The following is an 18,407-nucleotide window of genomic DNA, read 5'->3' on the forward strand; positions in this document are numbered from 1 at the left end:
TAAAGCATTTTTGTATCTGTTCTGAGTGGTTGCTAGGGCTTTCCGAGTAGCTGTTGACAAAAGAATGCATTTTGTAGCTGTTCTGAGTGGTTGCTAGGGCTTTCAGAGTGGTTGTTGACTAAAGAATGCATTTTGTAGCTGTTCTGAGTGGTTGCTAAGGTGTTGCTAAGGTGTTGCTAGAAAGAATGCATTTTGTATCTGTTCTGAGTGGTTGCTAGGGTTTTGCTAGGGCTTTCCAAGTTGCTGTTGAAAAAATAATGCATTTTGTAACAGTTTGGAGTGGTTGCTAGGGTGTTGCTATGGCTTTTCAAGTAGCTGTTGACAAAATAATGCATTTTGTAGCTGTTTGGAGTGGTTGCTAGGGTGTTGCCAGGGCTTTCCGTGTTGCTGTTGAAAAAATAATGCATTTTGTAACAGTTTGGAGTGGTTGCTAGGGTGTTGCTATGGCTTTCCGAGTGGTTGTTGACTAAAGAATGCATTTTGTAGCTGTTCTGAGTGGTTGCTAGGGTGTTGCCAGGGCTTTCCGTGTTGCTGTTGAAAAAATAATGCATTTTGTAGCTGTTGTGAGTGGTTGCTAAGGTGTTGCTACGGGTTTCCGAGTGGCTGTTGACAAAAGAATGCATTTTGTAGCTGTTCTGAGTGGTTGCTAGGGTGTTGCCAGGGCTTTCCGAGTGGCTGTTGAAAAAATAATGCATTTTGTAACTGTATGGAGTGGTTGCTAGGGCTTTCCAAGTAGCTGTTGACAAAAGAATGCATTTTGTAGCTGTTTGGAGTGGTTGCTAGTGCTTTCTCAGTGGCTGTTGACTAAAGAAGGCATTTTGTAGCTGTTCTGAGTGGTTGCTAGGATGTTGCTAGGGTTTTCCGAGGGGTTGTTGACTAAAGAATGCATTTTGTAGCTGTTCTGAGTGGTTGCTAAGGTGTTGCTAGGGCTTTCCGAGTAGCTGTTGACAAAAGAATGCATTTTGTATCTGTTCTGAGTGGTTGCTAGGATGTTGCTAGGGTTTTTGAGTGGTTGATAGGGTGTTGCTAAAGTATTGTGAGCATTTATAGCTTGATGATACAAGTATGCAATTTCTAGATGTTGTAAATGGTTGCTAGGGTGTTCTGGGTGGTTGTTAACAAAAGAATGCATTTTCTTGATGTTTTGAGTGGTTGCTGGGGAGTTTCTAGGGTGTTACTGTATGCAACTTAAAAATATTCTGGGTGGTTGCCAGGGTTTTCTGGGCCGTAATTACCAAAATAATGCATTTTCTATTTGGTCTGAGTGGTTGCTAGGAAGTTGCTGGGTGGTTGTGAAATGTATTGAGCATTTGTGGCTTGTTGATACAATTATACATTTTCTAGCAGTTCTGGGTGGTTGCTAGGGTGTAGCTAGGGTTATCTGGGTGGTTGCTAATGTATTGTGTGCATTTGATACAAGTATGCATTTTCTATTTGTTGTGGTTGCTAGGGTGTTGCCAGTAGGTTTTCAATATATTGTGAGTATTTGTGATTTGTTGATACAAGTATGCATTTTCTAGCTTTACTAAATGGTTGCTATGGAGTTACAAGCGTTTTCTGAGTGGTTGCTAGGGTCTTCTGAATGGTTGCTTGGTGGCTGCTACAGTATTGTAAGCATTTGTGGCTCATTGATATGAGTATGCTTTTTCTAGCTGTTATGAGTGATTGCACAGGTCTTCTGTGTGGTTGCTAAGGTAGTTTGTTTTTTTGTTTTTATACAGTAGTTTATGCTAGTGTTCAAACGTGATGTACGTGGTTGCCAGGGTGTTGTGTTTGGTGTCTTTTGGTTCGATATGCACGTGTACATGACGAATACCCCTTTCAACCACATTAACCATCAATAATCACAATACACTTTGTGTTTTGTTATTTTCAATAAGAAACTAAACCTCATCTTTCATATTCTGTCAATTTTTCTAATGAGTTTCAAACAATAAATGCCGTTTTGTCATGAAAACAAATTATGACAGCCGCTATTTCAACAACGAACTGGAGTTGAAACACAAAATTTCAGAATTAGATTTAGAAGTTGATGCAAAAAAAATTCCTTTTAAAAAAAGGAGCAATTGTATGTTTAGTTGTCTTCCCCTGCTGTACTGAAAATGTACCAAACTGTGACCAAACCATCCTGTTTGTTTACCATCACATCCTAGTTGTTAGGGAGTTGCTAGGTGGTTGCTAACGAGTTGTAAGCTTGTTGATAGAAGTATCTGTTTTCAAGCTGTTCAAAGCAGTTGCTGGTTTGTTTTGAGGATTTGATATTATGATTTTTGCACCATGTTAGTATTAAGATATTCTGTATAACACCTTGAAAATGTGATGCTGCATGAACAACATATCATGATATTTTTCAAAGTATCAGAGTATTACCACCTCATAGCATCACTAAAAAGGTGATATTGAGGATATAATGTTTTGATGTTAATTATATAAGACACAAAGGTCTCGTCTCTGACAGAGCATTGCTCTTTTTCTGTTTTATGTACGAGTGTGTGTGTGTGTGAGAGAGAGAGAGACTGCATCGCTCCTTTTCAAGTGTGACCACCTGTCTTTTGTTATGAGGTAAATAAATAAATAAACATGGCCAGCACCAGATGTCCCCGGCCGTCCGTTCAGAGGTCAAGGTCTCCCACCGCTGGCCTTGCGAGGTGAAGACATCCAAGTTTCAGCTTCACTTCTCCTACAAAGACTTGCTGTCGTCTGGGGAATAAATGCAAATGTGCTAGCTGTGGTGAAATGGAAATTATATTAAGATTTTTTGTTGTCGTGTGCAAAACACACATCTAATTAAGTCAAATGGTGGAATGCGCGCTCATCAAAGAGTGCAACTAGTCATGGCATGCTTGTTTCTCATTTGCTCGTTGTCTAGTCCAGTCCTTCAACTGGTTTTGTCAGATTTGATATCAGATATCAAGTGGAGACCAAACAGTTTGCAAAACAAAATGCCCTTAAAATCAATAGAAATGAAAACAATATGCAGAATTATGTGACATGAAAGACTAAACTATAGTTTTAACATTGTCCTTTTAGTTGCAGTGTTTGCTTTCTAAATGTCTCTCTGAATGATTAATTTGAAATATTTCCCAAGTTAACCCTTTTTAATGTCGCCTGGGGTTGCTAGGGTGTTCTAAGTGGTTGCTAGGCTGTTACTCATGTGTTGTGAGCATTTTTGACTTGTTGACTTGCAGACTTGTTTAACTTCGTTGTTTTTGATTGCTTCCATTGTCCTCAAGTCGCTTTGGATAAAAGCATCTGCTAAATGACTAAATGTAATGTAAATGTTGACACAAGTATTCATTTTTCAAGATGTTGTGGGTGGTTGCTATGGAGTTGCTAGGGCTTTCTGAGTGGTTGCTAAGGTGTTGCTGGGATCTTCTGGGTGGTTGCTCACGTGTTGTGAGCATTTTTAGCTTGTTGATATAAATATGCATTTTTCTCGCCATTCTGAGTGGTTGATAGGGTGTTGTTATGGTTTCTGAGTGGTTGCTACAATGTTGCTGGGTGGTGGCTAGTAATAAGTGGTTGCTAGGGTTTGTATTTGTTAGGGTGTGCATTGCTGCCTTGTTGGTATGCATTTTTATATCTGTTCTGACTGGTTGTTATTGGGTTGTTATGGCTTTCTGAGTGGTTGCTAGGGTGTTGCTAGTGTTTTCCGAGAGGTTGCTAGGGTATTGCTAAGTGGTTGCTCACATGTTGTAAGCATTTTTAGCTTGTTGATACAAGTATGTATTTTTCAGTCTGTTCTGTCTGGTTGCTATTGGGTTGTTGTAGTTTTTAAAGTGGTTGCTAGGGTGTTGCTGGGTTGCTCTTAATTGTTGCTAAGGTGTTGCCGGGTGCTTATATTTTTAAGAATATTACTCTAATCTGCATCTAGAAGGCATGAAGATATTAAGATATATTATAAACACGAACATTATGATTTTCTGCAAAGCTGCTGTGAAACAGTGTGAAAAGAGCTATATACAGTATATAAATAAATGATTCCATGACCTTAGACATCAACATCAAAAAACGTGTTTTCTCCTCCCATTTGAAAGCAGATTCATTTATGCACAATTAGATGCTTGCATCCGTTTTATCATCAACATTTAATGTTGTTTTTCCTCCTCTGGTTCCTGATTATATGACTGATCTCTTGCAGTAAAGCAAAGTCCTCTGGGCCTCTGGATTAAATTCTAGTATTTCCAGCCAGACCGCCACACACCCTTATTTACACCTCGTCCCCTTCACGCGGGGCTGCAGGGGTTCACTGAGCTCCAGGGCAGAACCTGAGCGCCGGAGCGGACAATAGACACGCCAAACTACTAACTGCACACAAAAGAGTCGGGCTGTTCGCAGGGGGCGGATGGGGGCAGGGTCATGGGAATCACCGCGAGCAGCTGGATTGCTTTACATGTGCAGTCAGAGAATAATTAGCATCTCGCTCTCTAAGAAAATGTCCAGTGAATTGGCTTTGAGATTCCGAATTAGCCACGCATTTCTCGTCCTGCAGCGCGGATGTTTGTTTGATCAGAATGCAGATGGGCGTCCGGCGAAGGAGGCGTTCTTAAAGAAATGAGGAAGTTAAAAAAGAGATTTAAGGGTTAAAACTGAATGTGTGGCACCTGCTTTATATCTTACATCCACATCATCCTCTGAATCGAGGAGAAGCTGTAGTGTTTTCTATGCACAGATATCCACGGACAGACCGGAAACTCCTTGGAAAGACGTTTGAGGTCATTCGTTCCTGGTTCACATACATTTGGCCTACGACTTTCCCAGTCACCTGGAAGGATTTAAAGATCATTTTATTGAGATTACACTCAAAAAGAGCACTGAAACAATGAAGCGGAGCGAAACTAGGAAAGTTATATTAACTCAAGTTTAAGATTTTAGTAAAGTCGCCTGGGTCATGTATTCTTTTACTTTGTGTAGTTTTGATTTTTTTTTATGAAGATGAGGGCATCCATAATTTAACTAGATTCTACAGATGATGAACTTATGCCAAAATACTGTAGAGTTTGATTGGAAACACATTCTGGACTGATAGAAGTTATTTTTTATTTCCATTATTTATTTATTTATTTCAGGCCTACAGAAGCAAATATTGTTTTTTATTGTTTTTTATTTTAAGTTAGTTTTTATTTCCATTCTTTTTTTTCTTCAGGCCTACAGAAGCAATTTCTTTTTTATTATTATTAGAAGCAAATATTATTTTTTTAATGAAAACCCTAATGATTTATCCCTTGAATATGTTGCCAACTTTATAATTTTGTGCACAAATTCTTCAGAAGAATAGAAAAAAAATGTAAATATTCCAATATTTCTTCTTGAATTTAACTCTGAATTGTCACCTGCAGCATTTTTAAAAAATATAATTTTATAGAAATAACACTGAAAAAGAGTTCATTTTGAGCAAAATATGGAATTTATATTAACTACAGAACTAAAGTCACCTGGGTTGTATTACTTTATTTTATAATTTATTTATTTTACTGTGTAGTTTTGATGTTTAATGAAGATGTTGACAGATGTCTAATTTAACTAGATTCTACAGGTAGATTTAATTGGAAATATATTTTGAACTGATCTAGTTTGTTTTATTCTTAGCCCTACAGAAATAAAACACTCCTTTGTGTTTGTTTGTTTCAAATTTTTTGATTCATGAACAAAATTATTTAAATCTTCCATTATTTCTTCTCTCTGATAACCCTAATAAAAATATCAGTTTTATTTAACCAATGCATTTCTGTGATTTTATATTCACCTAGAAGGATTTTAAATAATAATTTTTCAGAGATTACACTCAAATGTAGTCATTTGCACATCTTCTATAGGCAGGTATTGCAAATCCACAGATTTTCCATGAAGATGGAGATAAACTGAAGATGATTTGACTCGTAACTATTGATCATTTTTCTTCTGGTAAATATTAATATTGTTCTGAATGCAGTTTTTCTGAAATGCAACGTCGCTCAAGCATCATTTAAAAAAAATAATAATAATAGTAATAAAATCAAAACAAGCACGATTCCACAGAAAATGTTGTTTAATCTATGCTTCAGCTAAATAAAGATCTAGATAAAGATTGTCACATTTTCACAGCACAAACAAACAGACACAATGTGCCCAAGAATGAAGAGAGAAACCAAGAAAGAAACAGAAAGAGAGCAAAGCGGAAACACAAACAAACAAACAAAGAATCCAAATAAATTACCAAAGAATTCAGGCAAAATCAACTCAAACAGATTGTCATCTACATTCACTAGAGGACTTACAATGAACCTTTTGTTTCCTAGAAAATATGCTTTTGTTTATCAAAAAATTATATTACATCTAATGGCACTTCTACAAAGTCTATTAAAAAGTCTCAACTTAGTATCATCTTTCATTTTACAAGTCAAAATTCTGAGATACAGTCAACTTTTGCACAAGAAACAAATCAATAAATATTAATTACGATTATACAATTTCACAGTCTGAACCTTTAGAAGACAATAATGCGGTTTTACTGTAAATATACAGCCGTTATTCAGCAGACCGAGCTGAGAAACACCTCCATCGTGTTAAAAGAGACATTGAAACTCTGAATCGTTCGCTGTCATTATTGCATTCATATATCGGCTTTTATGAATGTTGGATAGCATCAGAAATGTGGATCTCGAATGAGGAACAGCGTCAGTGTACACACGATCGTCAAAATAAGAAGAAGAAAAAAACAATCAAATGCACAAAAATCACCAGCGTGTGAAACTCCAGTGTAACATGATATTAATTTGCACAGAAATTAAAATGTAAAAAACAAAAATGCCACAATAAACTGTAATCATGATGCAGATATGCAACAGAATATGATGCACGCTTGCTTTTACATGTGCATCTTCAGAAATATCATATTTGTGGGCGTTTCAGGGAGATTATTAGTCTTCACGTCGTTCTGATGTTTGTGCTTGTGAACCAACAGTTTTAACTTCAGACAACCACAGCGATTTTAACTGGAAGACTACATCCTAAACGAACCGTGACAATGATCTGATAAATAAAATACATATTTACAATAAATATACAGTTAGAAATAGCAGCCTACGGTATATGAGTGTTGTATCTATCAGTGAAGTGCTCGATAGTCGATGAAATCAGGTTCTCACATACAGCAACTGATCGATTATCCCGACATTAGAGAGCAAATATCAGCTTTAAACCCTGAACCAAAACCTGCTAATAAATAACTAATCAAGTTTATCAGGACCGATGAAACGTACAGCATAACGTGGGGTTTTAGTGCTACTTACTGTAACTACATAAAGAATCCGTCAAATGAGCAGAAAATAAAACAGAAAACACCTTCAAAACGTTTCTGAGATTCACTCAGCAGTGGTTCAACCGTATGTCTGTCTGCAGAAAAAAGAAAGAGATGTGAAATAAAACAACAAACATTCCAGTAGATGTTAAAAAAACAAACAAACCAAAAAACTATTAGAAGAATCTACGTTCTTCTGATATTAGTAGAAGCTTTACTAGTCCTTCATGTCTTCTTATATCAGACCACCATCAAAACACTACGATCTGATGAGGGTCGGTTCAAATCCAGTCCTCGACTAAAAGAAAACCAGGTAATCCTGACCGAGAGCCAGCAGGATCCAGAAGAGGCGACGTCACTTTAAATGTTGCCAAGTGCTTCAGTGACGAAGCCCTTCAGGAGACAGAAACACACACAACTGTACCAGCGTACGTCTGGACTCCAGATATGTGATTACACAGAAAAACTATGAAATCATGAACATACAGTACTTCTTCAAAACTTTCTCTGTCAGGGCACTCAAATGATTTGTAATAAATTACAGCAGGTTCAAAAGCAAATCTTCTGGACGGAGCTGCAGAACTGGTTTATCAGTGCACCGCATTCATATATATATATATATATTTCTTTTTTTAATGTTCATCAATATTTTGATGCATCTGAGACTTTGACATCATGTGTGTGTGTAGTATATAAGTGTAGTATATAGTATACATATATATAGTTAAAAACTGTTTTATATATATATGATATATATTAAACAGTATATGTATGTATGTGTATATATATAAACTGTTTTATATACACATGTATATGTATGTATATATATATTAGTGCTGTCAAACGATTAATCACATCCAAAATAAAAGTTTTTGTTTACATAATATGTGTGTGTAGTGTGTATATTTATTACGTATATATAAAGACAAACATATACAATATATATTTTGAAAATATTTACATGTACATATTCATAAATATATTTAATATATAAACATAACATATTTTTCTGAAATATATACATGGATGTGTGTGTATTTATATATACATAATAAATATACACAGTACACACACATATATTATGTAAACAAAAACTTATTTTGGATGTGATTAATAGTTTGACAGCACTAATATATATGTGTGTGTGAAATATATAAAATAATATATATTTTAATGTATATATATCAGTTGTATATGAAATATGCAATATACTTTAATTATATTTAAATATATTTAACACACACACACACACACACACACACACACACACACACACACACACACACACACACACACACACACACACACACACACACACACACACACACACATATATATGATGTCAAAAACCCAAGTGCATCAAACTGTTTGTGTTTTATAGTCATTAATGAACCTATTTTCTGCCACCTGCAAAATACCGGATATTATTATTCATAAAAACTGATGTTGTACTTCTACAAAAGGATGTGATTGCACCACTTTTATCCAATAGCGAGTGTCTTGACGAGGCCGCAGTGGAACTTGCGTATGTGTCGGTACAGATCTCCGGACTGTGTGAAGCGCCGCTCGCACCACTTACACGCGTGTGGGTTCTCTCTCGTGTGCACCACGGCGTGCCGGCTCAGATTGTGTGAGTACTGGAAGCTCTTCCCGCACTGTCCGCAGGTGTACGGCTTCTCGCCGGAGGAGTGCGTGCGCTCGTGCCGCTTCAGCGTGTACATGCAGGAGAAGGTCTTGCCGCACTGCGAGCAGGTCGGGACGGAGCCGTCAGGCGAGAGCTTGGAGCGAACGCCGTCTTTCTCCTTGAAGTGCGAGCTGAGGTGGAGCTGGAGCACATGTGCGCTCGGGAAGACCTTGCTGCAGAGCGGACACACGCAGACCTGCTGTCTGCCCGGCGGGAGGAGGACCCCGCTGGACGTGGAGATGTCTGAGGACGCCAGGTCGTCTTCATCCTCGCCCTCGCTGTCCCTGAGATGATGCTCCGAACGCACACGCAGCTCATTCTCCTCCTCCATCAGGTCGTCGTCCGGAGGGAGCAGCGAAGCCGTGGCCTTGTTTTCAGGGAAGAGGGCAGTGAACCCTGTCACCACCGAACTCCTGGCGATATTCCCAAAGCGCTGGCTCTCCGGGCTCACCGGATCACCGTCCTCCTGCTCTGACAGCAAGTCATGTTCGTCTTTAACAAGTGGCTCGGTGCCCTGCTGCTGGCTGTCGAGGGCCAGCTGTCCCGAGACGTAGGAGGGGTGGAAGGCGTCTCGACTCGACAGAGGCTTGAAAGACAAATCCAGCGCGCGGTCCGTGTCATCTGACGCCCGGGACCTCTGGGACACAGGGACGGCTGAACTACTGACATCAGCTTTTGTTTTTCCAGCTGTTCGGACACAGGCCTCGGCCTCCGCTGACACATAATTGACACCTACAAGGTCCGGGGACCTTGCACGACAGAAAGAAAAAAAGAGGCTTTATCTCACAGAAAATCCTTCTGACACAACATCATGCAGAGGTGGACAGTAGAGAAGTATTTTTACTGTACTCAAGTACATTTTGTGTTTTACTTTTACTACATTCCAAAGCATAATGTCATACTTTTTACTGCACTATATTTCATAAATAAAAGTTTTTACTTTGAGTACTTAGAACATTAAAAATGTAGAACATTTGAATTATATTTGAGTAAAAATAAGAAAGTACTAGATTTCTAGTGTGATTAAGTATTAAATGGTATTTAATATGAAACGTGCCGGTGTAGTAAAAGGTACAATATTATGCTCTGGAATGTTGTGAAGTAAAAGTTTTCTAAAGAAAATCACTGATAAAGTACAGACACTTTGAGGTTCTTTTAAGGCAGAGTCAAAAATGGACATTTGGTCGTGAGTTTCAAGCGGGCAGAACTCAAATGTCATGAGGGTCAATTTTGTGAAACTGAGGTTTATGCATCATCTGAAGCTGAATAAATAATCTCTCCATTGATGTATGGTTTGTTAGGAGGACAATATTTGTCTGAGATACAAACTTTTTGAAAATCTGGAATCTGAGGGTGCAAAAAAAATCTAAATATTGAGAAAATCACCTTTAAAGTTGTTCAAATGAAGTTCTTAGCAATGCATATTACTAATCAAAAATTAAGTTTTGATATATTTACAGTAGGAAACTTACAAAATATCTTCATAGAACATGATCTTTACTTAATATCCTAATGATTTTTGGCATAAAATAGAAATCAATATTTTTAACCCATACTATGTATTGCTGGCTATTGCAAATATACCTGTGCTACTTATGACTGCTTCTGTGCTGCAGTGACACAACTGTTGTTTCAAACTAATTTTATTGAACTTCTTATTCAACGTAAAGGTCACTGAAAACAAACAAAAGTAATATCCTACTACATTAAAAACGAGCTGCGCTTCAAAGATGTTTCTGATGCACAGCTGTCAAAAACTGACATTTTAATTGTGTTTCAAAGATGTTTTTTAATACACAACAAACAGCTGTCTGATGCTGATGATACATGGGGCAGCTTTTTGAGCAATTTTGCTTGGGCACTTTCCCATTAAGAATGGGTAACAAATTTCTATCAGGATAATTTATGGCAACATTGCTCAAAAAGTTGCCACGTGTATCATCAGCTTCAGATTTAAAGATTCAAGCTACAAAAGAATAGTTTATTTCACCACCAATTTAACATACAGTACCCAGGTGAAAAAAGTGCACTTCCATAATATACTGAAAGTGCTCTATTTTTGAGCATTAATTTTGTACATAATATACAGTGCTAAAAATGATTCTTTAGTACTTCTTAAGATAAACTTAAGATCATCTAAGTGTACTCAACTGTGCTGTTTTGGGACACCAGGAATATAAACTAAAATGCACTTTTAACATACTCACTTTGTATTATAAAAATTGTATGAGGAGTACACTTGAGTGTATGAAAGATGCTTCAAGCGTACCACAATCGGTAACTAAATGCATTTTTTAAATACAGAGATATTATGTTAAAAGTGCATTTAAGTTCATATTCATAGTGTCCCAAAATAGCACAGTTGAGTACACTTAGATGATCTTATGTTTATCTTAAGACGAGACACTGCAGGTAAGTATGATAAAAAAAATTAACTAATATTATCAGTTGAATGATTACATTGATAATTGCACAAATGTTAGGTTTAAATATGCAAATGATGCATTATTTAATGAAATATGCACTGATTTGTATATAATAAGATGCATAAGATGTTGTATATAATCAAGTAAATTAAATACGAATCCCTCTGTAAAAACCTTTACAGACAGGAATGAAAATGTAAAGTTCGGTGTGTGTAAGTGCTACTGAAGTGGAGATTTATGGCTCAGTATACGAGAAAAAACTCATTTTGAGTAAACGGTCTTTAAAAATATGTATTGCAATTGAAATCTATTGACACAAATAGATGAAGTGCTGTAAAAGAAACACTTAACGGTGTCTTTTGGATGTTTTTGTTCCACTAGTCTGAAAAAAACAAACAGGTGCATGAAAATACAGTGTCTCCCCTTAAGAAGTACTAGAGCACTTTAAGTATATCATGGAAGTGCCTGGGTAGCTTATATGCATGCAGTATCATACTATATTACCTGTCGGAGTGACCGTTTGCCTTCTCGCTGCACTCCACCTCACACACCTCCTTATCTTTCAGCTTTCCTTTGCACACTTTCACGATGTCATACATGTGCAGGTAGCTGGCCGCTGCCAAGACGTCTTCCGCCGGAAGAGCGCCGAACTCCAGCTTTCCCTCGTACATGAACTCCAGCAGCAGCCCGAACGCCGGCGCTGTCACAATGTCGCTGTTCAGATGCACCACGTCTCTTTTGTCCAGCTGGTCACGGTAGAAGAGGTGGAAGTACATGCTGCATGAGGCCAGGACGGCTCGGTGCGCTTTGAACCGCGTCTCTCCCACCAGCACAGTGCAGTCGCAGAGGAAGCCCTGGTGTCTCTGCTGACTCAGACACTGCAGTAACTGCCGGCTGTGGTCTGGGAACTCCATTCTTATGGTGTGATCTGCCAGAAAACAGGAAAAACTGGATGTTAAATAAACGGCGGGTAGCCATTCACAACGGTGCATCTACAGGCCGCCGGAGACAAACAAAAGTAGCTGTGTGCTGCATTACAAACACGACCCGTGGGTTTCCGAGCAGCATGCTTTTTTTCTTCTAGCGCTTCTCGTATGCATGCAGAAGAAGTTTTTGCATGTTATTTTCCCATGAAACAATCTGCATCGTATAAAATAAACAATGCACAACAAAATGAAAAATAGAAACAGAAAATCTTTCTGATTCAGCATGAAAACACACTGAAGGCCACTGAGAAAGTCAAAAAACTGACATTTGGCTGAGTTCCAAACACTCAGAACTCAGTATTGTAGTTTGAAGCTATAAAGGAATCTTGTATTTCACTTCTAACTCAACTTAAAGGCAGCCAAAGACAAACAAAAGTAATATCTTTTGTGCTTCCAAGATGTTTGCAATGCAGCTGCAGCATGTCTGTCAAAAACTGACATTTTAATTGTTTCAAAGATGCTTTTTAATGCAGCTGTCTCAGGTTTCAAGCTACAAAAGAATGTTTATTTCACTACTTATTTAACATACAGTACACATACATTATCGTAATATATTAAAAACTAGTTGCTCTCCCGAGATGTTTGCAATGTGCATCCTCGATAAATGTCAAAAACTGACATGCAATTCTGTTTCAAAGAAACTCAGAATTATAGTTTCAGTCTACAAAATAATAATTTCACTTCTAATTCAACATAGACACCACTGAAGACCAACAACTAGAAACAACCTACTACAGTAAAAACTAGTTGTGCTTCCAAGATGTTTGTAAGGCAGTTACATTATAACGATTGTCAAAAATTTACATTTGATTTTGCGTTTCAAAGATGCACAACAATCTCAGAATTATAAGCTACAAAAACAGACTTTTATTACACTTCTAATTCACCATACAGGCCACCGAAGATATCCTACATTAAAAACCAGTTCCTTCCAAGATGTTTGCACCGCGCAGCTTCAGTATGTCTGTCAAAAACTGACATTTTAATTGAGTTTCAAAGATGCTTTTTATTGCACAACAAACAGCTGTCTCAGAATTATAATTCCTAGCTACAAAAGAATCTAACTCAGCATACAGGCCACCAAAGACGAACAAAAGCATATCATTAAAAACAAGAAGCGGTTCCCTGATTTTGCAAATGTCAAATATTTAAATGAATTCAAGACAGTGAATAAAAGTCAACTTGTTTAAACATTTAAGCTTGGAATGTATAACAAATAATGATCGCAAATCTCAACATACCCTCTTCTCTCAGAGCTCACACAAGTTGATCTTCACTTTGCGCTTCCCATCGAACAGCAGCAGTGAAAGAGCTTCAATCCAGTCATGCGCAAACAACATCTCACATCTCCAACTCAAACATCATATAAACTCAATGAAGAGAACAGATCCAGAGCAGCAGACGACTGAATGCAACCTCTCGTCCATGTGAGCGGAGAGAAAGAGCGTGCGCGCGCGTGTGTGTGTGTGTGCGTGTGTTCTGGTAGAGTCAGCTGCTCTGACATCAGCCTCAAATCTCCAGCTGTGTCTTTATGCCATATGTTCCTCTAAAGAAACCTCAAACTTCTCTGAGTTTTTAAATTTTTAACGCGTTATAATTCTAATACGATTTTTATACAGACAGACGGACGCGTCTCGCTGATATTAAAGTTTTAGAAGCGCGATCGAGCTCATGACAGGGTACTTTTGTTTTAAACCAAACTCGCGAGAACAAGACAGCGGTGCATTACGCGGAACTTTTAAGCGCTTTTCTCCTCCTTTAATGCCTGATATCACGCCCAAACATCCCGTGAGCTGATGCGGCTCAGGTCGCGTTATAAACTCCGGTGTCGTGAAGAGCGGCGGCGGAACGCGGACAGAGTCGGGGATCAAACGCGCCGCGGAAACATTGTGTCACACTGGAGTCCGGATCAAAGCGCGCACTCACCGCTGTTTCCTCAGATGGAGCCGCGTGCTCTCATGGTGTGTGTCCAGATGTTGAGCCCGTGTTTCCGCTCCTCAGCGCGATTCGAGTCCGGTGCGGTGAAGCTCCGCGCTGAGTGTGTGTGTGTGTGTGTGTCAAGCAGGTTGTTAATGGTCCAGTCTCGCGATAACACCAGTGTACTGTACTTCAGGACAAACTCACACTGGGGCAGTAAGTAGCAGAGTTCACTTGAACTACAGCTGTGTTACTCTGCATTTCACAAAAGACATTTCTCTTAAATTAAATTAAATAAATAAAGAGTTATAAATGTAAAATGAATGTAAATATATATATTAATACATACATGTAAATGTAAATGTAAAAATAAATCTATTATTTTGCCTTTGTTTCATTTTTTTATAGATCTTTTATGTTTTGGGGTTTATTCACAAGTTACAATATCTGCTTTAATTAAAAAAAAAATGGGTTAATTTCAGAAATGCATTTTTTGCATGTTGAGGCTGTGTGTTAAAAAAACGTTTATTTTGTCATTTTTTATTGATTTCATGTTTTGGTGTTTATTTACAAGTTGCAATATCGGCCTTATTTTTATATAATGAATTAATTTCAAAATGATGCATTTTATATCTTGAGGTTGTGCGTTTAAAAAATCTATTATGTAGTATTTTTTTGTTTACTTTTTATGTTTTGGGTTTTATTCACAAGTTACAATATCTGAATATCTTAATATGCAATATTTAAATTTTATATTAACTGATTTTAATGGGTTAATTTCAAAATGACAAATGCATTTTAAATCTCGGGGTTGTGAATTTAAATTAAATCAATTGGTCATGATTTATTTATTTTTTAATTAACTTAATAAACTGTTTTAAATATGACACCTACCTGGTGCATTTCTGGTTAGAAGAAAAGCTTAAACTAAGAAAAATTTGCAAACACAAAGCGAGGTGAAGAGGAACTTAAACTAAAGAGTGCCAATATGAGATTGTTCTCTTTCTCTAGAAAATGAAGTGTTATTGGAGAGGGCTCTAGATGCTAAAGTTATTTTTTAAGATTGCAAATTGCATTGATCCTCTCAAACCCATCCAGCCTAAATGCATTCCACTCTTTCAATGCGTTTAAGTGTATAATTAGAGGTCTTTTGAGAAGCTGCCCCTCCTCCTGTGGTCTTTGTTGAGAGCGCTGATGTGTTGTGTGCTAGGAGAGCATTTGCTGGGATCTAATCGAAGCTAATCCTGCTCTGAGCTGGAATGTCTTGGCACTGACTCGCACTACAGTCTTACTATTTTCACCTGAAAAGTTACTCTGTTTGTACAACAAAATCAATAAAAAATATTTTAACTTGGACAATTACACTAATTACACTTGGACTAACATAAACTGAACAATTTAGGATTCTGAAAAATAAAATAATTTAAAATACATTTAAATAAAACTAATTTTAAAAATAGTTTAAAATCATTTTAATTTTTTTTTTTAATTTTCAAAACTTTTTTTATATTCTTTCAAATTCCTATTCATGTGCCTCTTTTGTATAGACAATTAGATTTTCTTTCTTATACAAAAGCTCAAGTTGCTCTTTGGATTGTCTCAAATCAAGCTGGAGAACATGAGCATCAGGTTTTAATTTAAGAATTCAATGAATTCAGTTAATAACATCTGCTAAATGAATGTATGTGACTGAAACAAAGCAGCATGCAGTGGTTTTCACACAACATGACTGGAGTTGACACAGTTTATGAGCAGAAGCAGCAGAAGAACATAGTCACAGGGCTATTTTGGGATGGCTCTTCCATACGGACACTCAAACTGTTGTTGATCCTGTAGACGCAGCGCAGACGTGAGCAGGAGCTGCAGCTGCTCATCCCATGGCCTCTGCAACTGTTCAGGTCACCTTTTGTCCAAACTCCAGCTGTCGAACGCTTTGAAAGGGCCATTTGAAGCTTCTCTAAAGGACTGGTTAAGCAGGCTGTTCTTACAATACTCTGAGGTTTGGATTCCTCTTGTACTAGTTCATCTGGTCTGCTCTTTCACTCTGGAGCTCTTTCACAATTCGAATAGTTAAAATAAAGTTTTTTTTTTTTTTTTTTTATTGGCATTGATGCACTCTCTGTTTTTTTATTCCACAGAAGGTTCTTTAAGGTTCTTCACACCAAGAAATACGTTTAAGAACTGTTTATTTGGAAAACCAAAAATGGCTCTTCATGTGAACATATTTGGAGAAATGTAGCATTGCATCAGTGTCTCAGCAATGGATGCTCTGCAGTGAATGGGTGCCGTCATAATGAGATTCCAAACAGCTGATAAAAACATTACAGTAATCCACTCCAGTCCATCAGTTAACATTTTAAGACAAAAGCTGCGTGTTTGTAAGAAACAAATCCATTTTTAAGATGTTCAAACTGTTCAAATATGTGAAAAAATGGGTCTCATCTGAATCAGGAGAGAAATCTGCACAGATACAGTACAGTTTACAAGCCAAAACAGCTCTAAACAAATATGTGGCTGGATTTTGATGTGAGAGACAACAGGATATGCACTGGAGGAAGTGTTATTATGAATTATGGGCTTGTATTTTAGTTAAAAATGTCTTGTTTCAGCTTTTGTCTGATGGACTGGAGTGGTGTGGATTATTGTGATGTTTTTATGAGCTGTTTAGACTCTCATTCTGACGGCACCCATTCACTGCAGAGCATCCATTGCTGAGACACTGATGCATTTTCAGATAATTTTTTTTATCTTTTCTTTTAAGAGTGTAGCTAAATCACTAATTAGACAATTTTTCAATCATTTTGTTAGTGTTTCACAGGTTGAATCAACAGTAAACAAAGAGGACTATAATTGGTTGTTTGACTGACATCAGCACAGACACAATGATTTTTCTCAGGCTCGGATGGAAGCAGGAATGCGTTTCATTCACTCGTCCGGAGAGGGAGGTTGGCTGTAGTTTGTGGATGGTGTGTTTACGGCTTACACAATGCAGTGGTTGTGCTCATGGGACCGGGAATGACAGCGAGAGGTTCCCACAGAGAGCCAGAGCGAGAGAAAACTTCCTGGAGGCTAATTTTTTTCTGTCCGTTCTCATCAATGGCATTCCAGCCCAAGCCTCTCTTCGCCCGGACAGACAAAAGCATCACATTCCTCTGCTGTCCTCTGGGGGTCCCGTTCGTGCCGTTCATGCAATTAAAAAAAAAAGAGGATTGCGGGTTCTGGATTTCCATTGAAGATTTACCATCATCAGCTGGGATGCAAGAGATCCCCACAGGAGCTGATCACCTAAAAATGACAATTCTGTCATCACTTTCTATCCTCTGTGGAGCAAAATAAGCTGTTAGCTCAATGTTCATATCTCTTGTGAACAATTCATACTGTTAAGTTCCAGAAACATGCTGTAAATATACTTAGATATACATATAATCAAAAGAAATAAAAATGTAAAAAAATATAAAATGATAAAATATATTATTATTAATATTTAAAATTATTAAATTTGATAATATATTAATTAATAAAGATTAAACATAGAAAAACATTATAGTTTTTATACTCTTATTTGAACGTATTATCTTTGTCATATAGGAACAATCTTTGTCATAAAGTAACAATTTCTATATTAAAATAAAATAAATAAATAAAAATATTTTAAAAATACATAATAAATATATTATTAGTTAATATTTAAAATATATTAAAAATGAAAAATTCAATAAAAAAATTATAGTTTGTTAACTGTTTAGAAAATCAAATCACATATTTTCTTGATCAAACATTAACAGTTTTATATAAAATTAAATATACATGTAAAAAAAGGAATAAAATATTAAAATTAATTAATAAAATACCTTATTAATTAATATTTAAAATAAACAAAAATTGAAAGGTTGTTGAAAGGATAGACTTTTGCGATTTATTTGAATGAAATGAAAGATCATTATAATTTCACAGCCTTTTTTGTTAATACACATACACAAATAGTATTTTTTCTTTATTGTGTCTTTATAAATGTCTTTTATATTATACATATACAGCAATCAAATATTAAGTGAGCAAATTATTAAATGATGAAATTATTTTATATTGTTCATATGTATAAACTCTAGCCCTGT

General features: G+C 36.8%; 1 protein-coding gene across 2 annotated transcripts; it reads right to left on the minus strand.

Moving 5' to 3' along the window:
* Window positions 1-8,582: 8,582 nt before the first annotated feature.
* Window positions 8,583-14,457, minus strand: LOC109086363 (zinc finger and BTB domain-containing protein 18.2-like). 2 transcript variants are annotated; one of them, XM_042743133.1, is made up of 3 exons: window positions 14,302-14,457; window positions 11,894-12,317; window positions 8,583-9,712 (listed from the first exon to the last, which is right to left on the minus strand). In XM_042743133.1, the coding sequence occupies exons 2-3, from the start codon at window positions 12,301-12,303 to the stop codon at window positions 8,761-8,763; spliced, it is 1,362 nt and encodes a 453-aa protein (XP_042599067.1). In that variant the 5' UTR covers window positions 12,304-12,317; window positions 14,302-14,457; the 3' UTR covers window positions 8,583-8,760. The 2 variants fall into 2 exon arrangements, with proteins under 2 accessions (XP_042599067.1, XP_042599068.1); XM_042743134.1 differs by lacking the exon at window positions 14,302-14,457 and adding an exon at window positions 13,617-14,289.
* Window positions 14,458-18,407: the final 3,950 nt, after the last annotated feature.

Source organism: Cyprinus carpio, chromosome B17, assembly GCF_018340385.1.
Source record: "Cyprinus carpio isolate SPL01 chromosome B17, ASM1834038v1, whole genome shotgun sequence".
NCBI lineage: Eukaryota > Metazoa > Chordata > Actinopteri > Cypriniformes > Cyprinidae > Cyprinus > Cyprinus carpio.

Coding starts and splice junctions, on each gene's coding strand:
- LOC109086363 (XM_042743133.1), bottom strand. CDS start 12,303: ATGGAGTTCCCAGACCACAGCCGGCAGTTACTGCAGTGTCTGAGTCAG. Junction 9,713..11,893: donor GCAAACGGTCACTCCGACAG/GTAATATAGTAT, acceptor CTGTCGTGCAAG/GTCCCCGGACCTTGTAGGTG.